The sequence below is a fragment of the Rhipicephalus microplus genome, chromosome 1, assembly GCF_043290135.1.
Source record: "Rhipicephalus microplus isolate Deutch F79 chromosome 1, USDA_Rmic, whole genome shotgun sequence".
NCBI lineage: Eukaryota > Metazoa > Arthropoda > Arachnida > Ixodida > Ixodidae > Rhipicephalus > Rhipicephalus microplus.
Genome location: NC_134700.1, coordinates 165,537,875 through 165,547,438, shown reverse-complemented (window position 1 = coordinate 165,547,438; position 9,564 = coordinate 165,537,875). Strand labels below are relative to the sequence as shown.

Genomic DNA, 9,564 nt, shown 5'->3' with positions numbered 1-9,564 from the left:
GGAAGCGAAATTAACGCATGCAGCTTTCTCAGCAAGTAAAAAAAGTGGGAAACAAACACATCCTTTAAATTAATTAAGTAGGAAGGGTAGCGAAGGCGAGAAAGAAACCACTACGTTTTCGTTGAACTCGAAGTGGTTTAGGGGCCCACGTAGGAGGTTGAACTTTCTGGAGCCCTCCACTATACGACATGCCCCCTAATCACGTCATGGTTTCGGGATGTGTAACGAGAAAACAAATACATAAGGCGAAGGAGTGTTTCAAGCTGACCATGCTCTCACTTGGAGAGTGAATTAACGTAAAGAAGACGCCACACTGGATGGTGTCATTCTACAGACATCTTTTATAAGCAAGGAACTTCATGAGCTGGCAATAACAACGAAAGAATGTGACAGTGGTATCACGCTCTCGAAAGGCAAGATAACTGTAAAAGTGAAAGCTCATGCTTAGCTTGCACGGTGACGTGCCGCCAATAACTTTGACTGAACTCTCACGCATTGTGTACTCTCTAGGACCCACACCAATGAAATAAGAGAACAATTACTTTTTTTTCAAGGAGAGAACGCCCTAAATCAATGTTAAAAGCTACACGCCCTACCGGCCGTTCTCCTTCACCGGAGCAACGTGATATCATGTGAACCAACTCTTCACGTCACAACAATCGCAGCTACCGCGTCTCGAGTAGTGGGCATCGCGCCCAATATGTAAACTGCAGAGGTGTAGTTAGCTGGGCCAGTTGGTATGAGTCCACGGTAGTAAGCAGAGTGAAAAACAAGACCGGTTTTTGAGCGAAAAAGTGTCTGAAAAAAGTTTTTGTGCACCATATGGTTGGGTTCTGCATGTATGTAGCTTTTAGTTCAGATTAAAAAGCTCAGTTGAAAGTCTGCGCTACCTTTGTCAGCCCTGCAGCTTCTTTAGTGCATCATCTCGTTTTTCGGGCTACTTACTGCTATGGAAACTCGTAGCGAAACCATCATTAAGACCCATGCGTGACATCGTTGACGGCTTGTTGCAACTATTGCCATTGATTTAGGGGGGAGGGGCGCTGAGAGCAATCAAAAGGTAACTAACTAAATATGACGTCCCAACTGTAAGTGCGCACTAATTACCTCGTGAAGTTGTACTATATAGAACAAAATTGATGTTTTTTTTCTAATTTCCGGCCTTTTACATGTTTTCTATAAATACGCAATTTAATTGCAACTTATAGCTCACCAGTTGCTTGTGCGAGAGAATGGGTGATAAATAAGCAAGATGTGGGAAGCAAGCTTGTTTTATCAGAAACTCGCAATATAGATAAAATGCTTTGCGGATGAAGATACTATGACACGGTTCGCGAGCACAATAGCTCGAAAACGCATATTGCAAAATTGAGTAAAGCCACTGGTTCGAGAGAGCAGTCTTGAGATTCTCACTTCGCAAACCTTTCATCGCTTAGCGTGGCTCACACACCGTCACGAAAGGCGAGGGCATGTCGGCTATGCACCAGCGAAAGCAGTCTGGAGTCACAAGAGCGTATATCTACACATTGTCAGAGCTAGTTGAAATTCTATGAATTGTCAGGTCAGTAATCAACGCATAAGATAGAACGCCCGAAACCCCCACGCGAAATTGAGTGGTGCCTTCTGGATCCGACAATACGCTGAACCAAAGATAAACCAACGAGGCAGACTCCTGCATACGCCCACCATCTACGGCGGTCGACGAAAACAAAATAAGGAAATAAAGTACTTATTCAGGTGTAAAAAGAAAGCAAACTTGATTTTGATTGATATGTGGGGTTTAACGTCCCAAAACCGTAATGGAGGGCTCCGGAAATTTAGACCACCTGGGGTTCTTTAACATGCACCTAAATCTTAGCACACGGGCCTACAACATTTCCGCCTCCATCGGAAATGCAGCCGCCGCAGCCGGTATTCAATCCCGCGACCTGCGGGTCGGCAGCCGAGTACCTTAGCCATAGACCACGCCGGCGGGGCATAAAAGAAAGCAAAGTTAATTGATAGTTTACTTTGGAATAAAAAAAAGTACACAAAAGAAAAACTACAGCATATCCACGGAGTGAATGATGATGTGTTAGGCGAAGTGTCCGTGCGTTCGTCTGTGCGTTCGTCCGTCTGTCGTTCCCTGCGTCCACCCATCCGTCCGTCCATTCATGCTTTCGTCCGGGCACATGTATATCCGGCCGTCCATCCTTGCTTTTATCTGTGCGTGCGTCTGTCCATGCATCCATCCGTGCTTCCATCCGTCCGTGCGTGCGTGTCTGTCTGTTCGTCTGTTTATTCGTCCGCTCATAAGAGCATGCATCGGAAGGACGGACGCTTAGCCCCACCAGCACCTCGCTGGCCCCACTCATCATCATTCATTCCATGGATATGGTGGCTACGCAAGACGGACAAGACAACCGACAAGTTCATGTTATAAGGTGATTTGATTCTCAAAAAGATTCGATTGAGATTTGAGTTTTGGTTATTTCGCCCCTACTACTATTACTAGTACTACTACTACTACTACTACGATGATGACGACGACGATGACTACTACTACTACTACTATTATTACTACTACATACATTGGAAATGCACAACACACGGCTTAAAGAGCTTCGCCCTTAAAAGAAACGGAACAGCACAAACGCGGCGTGTATTTTCAGCAATAAACCAAGTACCATGTGCCACAACATTTCACTGAATTGAACGTAGCCGTGTAATAGTTTTTTTTTCGTGCATGAATCGCAAAACATGCTCCTTCGTAGTTTTGCATTCGTTAACAGTTGTCGACATGCAATCGCGACGTGGTATGCTATCCGGCGCATCCAGTTCGACTGCTCCTAGCGGCTGTTTTCCGGTAGTTGGTTGAACTACAGAACTAAGCGGAACACCGCAGTGTTACCAACAATGTGGCCCGGTAACATTTAAAACTGCAACCGAAATCAAAATTTGAGGCTGAAGAGTGTTCACAGATAGCTGCCGATTTTAAGGGCCCTAAATCACTCATAGGCGTTCAGGTACAACCACCGAAATTGGCACCTATAGGCATTAAAAAACAATATAGGAGTCACTATTGATCTCCAACTTAGGTCCATACGTCAAAATAGGGCGAGAAAAGTACGTGGTACAAAACACACGTATGCCGCAGCTACGGTCCTTTTTTATAGTATTCCAATCAAGTTCTCAGACAAGTGAGGACATGTCTCGAAATGGTTTCCTGCCAAAATAATAAAAGAAATGAAGCCGTGCAGTCTCTTATATCAAGTATTTAGTCGATTCACTTTTATTTTCAAGTCGGCAAAAATCTTCCGCCGACACAGAGATGACGCTAGGCACTGTGTAGCGTTTTTGTATTGCCTCTGTGCTACAGAGAAGAAGCGCGAAGCAGGCACAGTTTCAAAGGCGTATGGTACTCACAGGTACAGCGGTATTATGTTCACAGGTACTTTGTTATTGAATGCGGTGCTCGCTAAAGGCTTAAAATGTTTAAATACATCTTGTTGAGTCGAGCAACCACCAGGAAAAGAACAGTCGCAAGATGAGACGTGGGCGTTCACTCTCAGACAGTGCGCAACTGATTGGTAAAATATTTTCTAGCACTGTGCAGTGGCCTTAGGCTGACACCTTCCTGCTCCCTCTCTCTCTCCCTCCCTCCCTCCCTCCCTCCCTGCCTCCCTTCTTCTTCTTCATAAATTTGCGTCAGGTGCCCTCGAGGTCATCATTCTCAGCTACGAATAGAATTGAAATTCACAATGAAACACTGCGGTTAAGCAGATATCCTCATGGTTAGGCGGAACCAAGTTTTATACTTTCCTAGGAGCCATTTTTTTAACGTAAAGGTCTGATGTTTTCCCTTTTGTTGTTGTGCAGAATGCACAACAGGACGCATTAATATTCCCAGCTGAGAGATCTCTTTCCGTGTATTGGCCTACTTATGATGCCCCTTCGAGATGGCTTTTCGTTTGGCAGGAGTCAGCGTGTTGATTGAAGACGAAGCGTACTTGTTGCAGCGCTGTTCCTTGGTTTAGCTACCGGTGTTGCGTGTTACAGTTGCATTGGTTGCTTGCCGGTTGTTGACTTGTGTTTTCGCCCGCGCCCCGTGGTGCGTTGGTTCTTGAGTGGGCCATGGCTCTCCATGGATAGTTGATGATGCGTATCCTGGATTAAGAGAAAAGATATTGTCAAATTACGCCACACGCCTCGTAAACCAATGAGGTTGACGATCCCAGTGCGAGGAAGGATTTTAATACCACCCCCTCTTTTTATCACCACAAGACACTTGATATAAACAGGGCATCGCACCACAGAAATTGGTTCGCAAGGTAATGTGCTACCCACACATAAAAAAGTTGCGCAGCATTGAGAGAAACAGGTGAAAGTAAACAGCAAGATTTTGATAAAAAGTTACGTTTATATATATATATATATATATATATATATATATAAACAGGCAGGACACTAATGCCCCACCGCGGTGGTACTCGGCTTCTGACCCGCAGGTCGCGGGACCCAATCCCGGCAGCAGCGTACCCCTGCGTGCTCAGGTTTGGGTGCACGTTAAAGAACTCCTGGGAGTCGAAATTTTTGGAGTCCTCTACTACGGCATCTCTCATGGTGGTTTTGGAATGTTAGACACCAAAAATCAATCAATCAATCAATCAATCAATCAATCAATCAATCGATCAATCAATCAATCAAATTATTGTTTAATAAGCACTTATTTAACTATTAATCAATCAACCAGAAAATAAGTCAATCAATCAATCAGTAAACCAGTCAATCAATCAATCGGTTAATAATTCATTCAGTTGATCAACTGATCAATTCATCAGTCTATCAATCAGAACACTATCTTGGTTTGGTGTTTGGTCTTCGGCAGTCGGCTCCAGTATTAGCCGCATGGTGCTTCCTACATTCATCTCGACAGGAGCTAGTACAATCAAGCTTCCTCTGTGAGTGCGTATGGCTTCGGATAATTTTGAATAATTTAGAAAAGTTACCGCAGTTGTGATTAGGTACATTATAGCTGGTTTGCCTAAGTAAGCAAGAACAAAGCCAGAATTTGCATAATGATGGAGCTCCCATTTTTGCATCTGTCGTGTCATTCGCATACCGCAACTCTTCTTGTTGTCACGAAATATAAACCATGATTGAGAAGACAAAAGCGACTGCCCAAATAGGTCACACTTTTCGTAGATAATGAAGCCTTCTAGCTATAGTCAAGCCTTCTAGCTAATAGTTAAAGTTGGTATGGCCACCGGAAGGTACCACTTTTATTACGTTATAGATATGCCACCTTTATTACCACTCTTACTCACACTGACATGTTTGGTGTTTTATTTATTTTGACCGGTACGTTTAAGCCATCACTGTTCGTAATCTCGGTTGTCCGTGTGGCTAAGTTAGTCTATATATGTGTGATAATTCGCAATTGTTTTTGAGAGAATAATATTAGTCTCCCTTTTCACTTATTACTGTGGGGAGTGTTTTGCTTTGTAGCAGCGGCAAGCAAACGTGTCACTCTCGATTCATATAATGTGCCTCGATGTCTGCAACATTTGTGAAGGGCCTCAAATACACAGCCCGCGCGGTTATTTCACAAGCGGCCCGCGGCTTCACAATGATTAAAATGTTTGTAACTTGGCTAAGTGGTAGTCGCATCATTTATTAACCAATTAAAATTAAATGCTCTTTTCGGCTAAGCTAGAGATACGAGATTGCTTTCAAGCGTTAATGTGAGAACCCATATGCGTTGAAAAAGAGCCACAGAACAAAATTTATGGATTTCAGAATCAGCGTCCAGATTTTGGTTGTTGGACAGATCTGTGTAGACATGTTTCTCGAACACTTATGCCAATACCTCTACAGATAACGTTCTTTCGAATGGCAGCGTTAAGTGACAATTCGTGCACTTCCACCCACCCCCATCCACGGGCAGCTCTGTAGCAGGAGCACGACCTTCCTTAATTTGTCTTTGTTTCTCTTTCACTTTACATCGTGCCGTTATTATTTAATTTTACGCGTGGTGTCTACTTGCACCTGTTGTAGTGTTCTTTTATGCCACAGTTTGTTTTATAGTTGTTTTTTAATCGTTCGCATTCGTGCTTTTTGTTTTAGCGGATTTTTGTTATATCTTGCTATTGCCCTTGTTTTAAATAAATGCTTGTTTCTTACTAAGAAAATATCCGTGTCAGCTCTATGAGTATGTCAGTCACACTCAGACATCACTACATGTGTAACCCCGCACAAGTTGACAGGCCTGAAATAGGTCGTGCGCCCACAATATCTCTGCGAGCTTCAAAGCTCAAGTTTCCCGGCTTAAGGCTTCGAGTTTCCCCGAGGCGTTTATCGCTTCCGTTGCTGAGACTATCCTGCGGACTAATAAGGCAGAGCAGAGGCAGCGACAGAATCCGAGCAACACGAATACAGAACGTGAAAGGATAGCAGTGATTCCATACAAACACCAGATATCACACAGGCTCAAGAAAATGAGAAAACGTGTTGGAGTTCGTGTCCTGTTCTCGGCACCGTTCAAATTAATCAGCCTCACCAAATCTGCAAACCCCCTGAAAACGCAGTCATCAACGGAATGCAGAGTTCAACATAAAAACAGGTATGCTGCCTGGTCCCGGGAACATGTCTATAGGACCCCCCTTTCATGCGGTGCTTGTTATGTCGGAACGACCGGAAGGTGTCTGAACGATCGGCTGAGAGAACACGCTAACAATGTTAGAAACGGGAAAGATGGTTTTCTTGCTCAGCACTGCAGTGAGTGCAATTGTGTGCCCCTTTTCAAGGACACAGCGGCGCTGTACAAGCACAGAGATGAGCGCACCCGAGTCATTGTCGAGGCTGCGCAGATGGCACGCGAACAGGTGCCTTGTATTAGGAAGCCCTCCGTGGCTCTGTTCGAGAAGAAACTCAGGTTCCTGGAAGGTTTCGGTGCACGCAAGTAGCTATATTATCTTTGCCTGTCTGTTTCGTTTTCTTATAGATTTTTCTTTGCCATTTTTTCTGTGCTTTTGTTTTTCGTGTTTTTTGTTTTTTGTCTTTGTTTTTTTCTCTTACTCATGTTCTGCTCTTTGTGCCATATGGTTTTTATCACATGGTTACTGTCTCCTCTATATATTTTTGTGCTCTGCGCAATAAACTCAGTTGGAAGTTTGCGCTCGTGTCTTTTGTGTCCTTCTTGTCTCTGTGTCGTCGTTTTGTTCTCGCGCTATAACTATCGTAAAGTTGAAGCCTGCGAGTGTACCGCACGCCGCTTTTAGATCGTCGGCGCCTCAGCTAAGTCTGACAGGCCGACTTATAAATTTCTCAAAGAGCAGCCTTAAGGGGCTTAGCGGCTCAGTCATTTGTCTCTATGGTCGTTCGCATTATTTTTGTGTATACTGAAATACCTAAAGCGGCATTACAAATTGTAAATTGGTTTATGCTTAAAAGAGAAGTGTTGAGAACCAGTCTTCTTGGCATTTTTATGCGTTGAAGGGTGCTAGTGGTGCTCTTTTTATATTTTATCGGAACTCAATAAGCTATTCGATCACTGAAAGGTGTTTTGTTATAAACTAAATGTCATACTTTATTTTTTTTTCTTGCAGCTGTTGCTTTGCGGACAGTCAGTTTTCATCATTGTTAGCCACAGTTTATAGGACTTCAGAATCATCGCCAGTAAACGTCAGATTCGTTATTCTTCAGAAATATTATTTACGCTCATTAAGGTTTCTTATTATGCATCAATAATTTACCTCAGAGTGCCACATGTAAAATATTACGCAGATGGCTGTGTGTCATATTTACCGATTGATTCCTTTGAGCATTATTCCCATCTAGCAGAGTAACTAATATTATGTCACTTCGTAAAAAAAATGCTGATAAAGATCGAGTTAAATGTGATAGCATATGACACAGAGCGCAAACATAGGAAAAACAAAAACAATAAACAGAGTATATGTTCTTGCACTGTGCAATGCGTCATGATAAATCAAAGCTGACTCGTCCAAGCGTCTGCTTTTATATTTACAGTCAATTAGTCTGGATCACGTTTCCGAAACACCATTTTTCCTTCTCTCTACACTGATTTTTTGAATACATGACACCCAACTAAAGAGAGCTGCTAATAGAAATAATTAGGTGTCATTCTAACAGAAGATATGCACACAGTACAGCTACAGGTAACCCGAATCTTTTATTGAACTGCTAGAAGATGTGTGCCTGTATTACAAACTTTTAGAGTTTAGATAGCATTTAGAGTTCTTGAGCCATTTGCTACCATCGCAAATATTGAAATAGACCACAATTTTCTCCTAAAGATGTTCTGAATACTGCCTCGGGCATTTTGCAAAAAAAGTGGACTGACTGGAAGACAGGAACAAAAGTTTGCTCGAAATTCTCCCATGATTCCCACGGCGACAGTAGTTTTCTGGGTACTGTCGCCTTTCTTTAGCGCTACGCAGTATAGTCACAGAATTCTAGAACTTGTAAACTAACCATACTGTACACGTCTATTCGAATTGAAAAACGGTCTTTCAACCTACCTTCCGATCTTGGGGGTGTCCCTGGAGTCGACGCGTGATTTCGGCAGACGCTTTTCATGTGTTCCATGTCTTCACTCGTGGCAACAATGAACTCGAAGGGAAAGCCCAGTCCAAGCTTCGCACTGTGGGAAACAACTCGCAAGCTTGGCAGCACTTCCACGGTCAGCTCGAGGGGCCCCAGCTCCGCCAGCAGACGAGACGCGAGCGCAAGCCAGGCGGCGGCCAGCAAGACCATCTCAGCCGCCTCTACGATTGCTTCCGATGCGTTCGATCGCTGTGCTGTCTCGTCGTCGATGTAGCACTTCCATCCCAATGAGCACCCGAAGGGGGCCACCATACTGGTTGCCGAGTAGCCACGCGACCGTGAAGGAACGCATGCGAAATCAGAGACGACGTCATGCATCGAAGCACGCGCATATGAGATCGACAAAGCGGCCCCGCCTTCTGAGGTCGGAGGCAGACACACTGTGCTCCTTGTACCATAACACTCTCGGCACGACAACCGAGGAGCCGTCGTCGGGTTCACTTGGTGTGACAAGGCGAGCCATACGTGACGCGATCAGCTAGTTGAATGTCGTGCTTTCAGCCTCTGCCGGGTGTGCGTTATATAGCCTAACGATGACGGACATTGTAGCCCGGACACGCCTATATAGTCGTGCGGCCGACACACGGAAGCCACGTTTGAAGGGGGCGGGTGAAAGCCAACACTTGTAGAGCAAACCTGTTAGCGCGACTGCAAGGCATCGGAGAGTGTCACGTGGGTTGTCGGGATGTCCTGTTTGGTAGAGGTATACACAGCACGCAGTGCCGTAAAGCTTTGAAGCTCGTACTGACTAGTTGTTAACCTCTCTTTTTTTTTCGTTTTTGTGAGAAGTTAAGTGATGCACCTAAGGACGCTGTACACGGCTTCCTGGTCTTCGCAACTGTTATTGTATTACGCAGTTCATTTGTTTCCTACCAGCCTATTCTCGCATGCTCTTTTATATGCAAACAACGATATTCTGAGAGAAAAATAGAGAATACTTTTGTTTAAATCCAACCC

General features: G+C 44.2%; 1 protein-coding gene across 1 annotated transcript; it reads right to left on the bottom strand.

Moving 5' to 3' along the window:
• Positions 1-3,682: 3,682 nt before the first annotated feature.
• On the bottom strand, positions 3,683-8,816 carry LOC119178407 (uncharacterized). Its single transcript, XM_037429608.2, has 2 exons — positions 8,523-8,816; positions 3,683-4,146 (listed from the first exon to the last, which is right to left on the bottom strand). Exons 1-2 carry the CDS (start codon positions 8,755-8,757, stop codon positions 4,013-4,015), a joined length of 369 nt encoding a protein of 122 aa, XP_037285505.2. The 5' UTR covers positions 8,758-8,816; the 3' UTR covers positions 3,683-4,012.
• Positions 8,817-9,564: the final 748 nt, after the last annotated feature.

What these genes read in the sequence shown, in the direction of transcription:
- LOC119178407 (XM_037429608.2), bottom strand. Translation starts at nt 8,757, where the DNA reads ATGGTCTTGCTGGCCGCCGCCTGGCTTGCGCTCGCGTCTCGTCTGCTG. An exon ending in GACACCCCCAAGATCGGAAG is followed by an intron (nt 4,147 to 8,522) that starts GTAGGTTGAAAG and finishes CTCTTAATCCAG; the next exon opens with GATACGCATCATCAACTATC.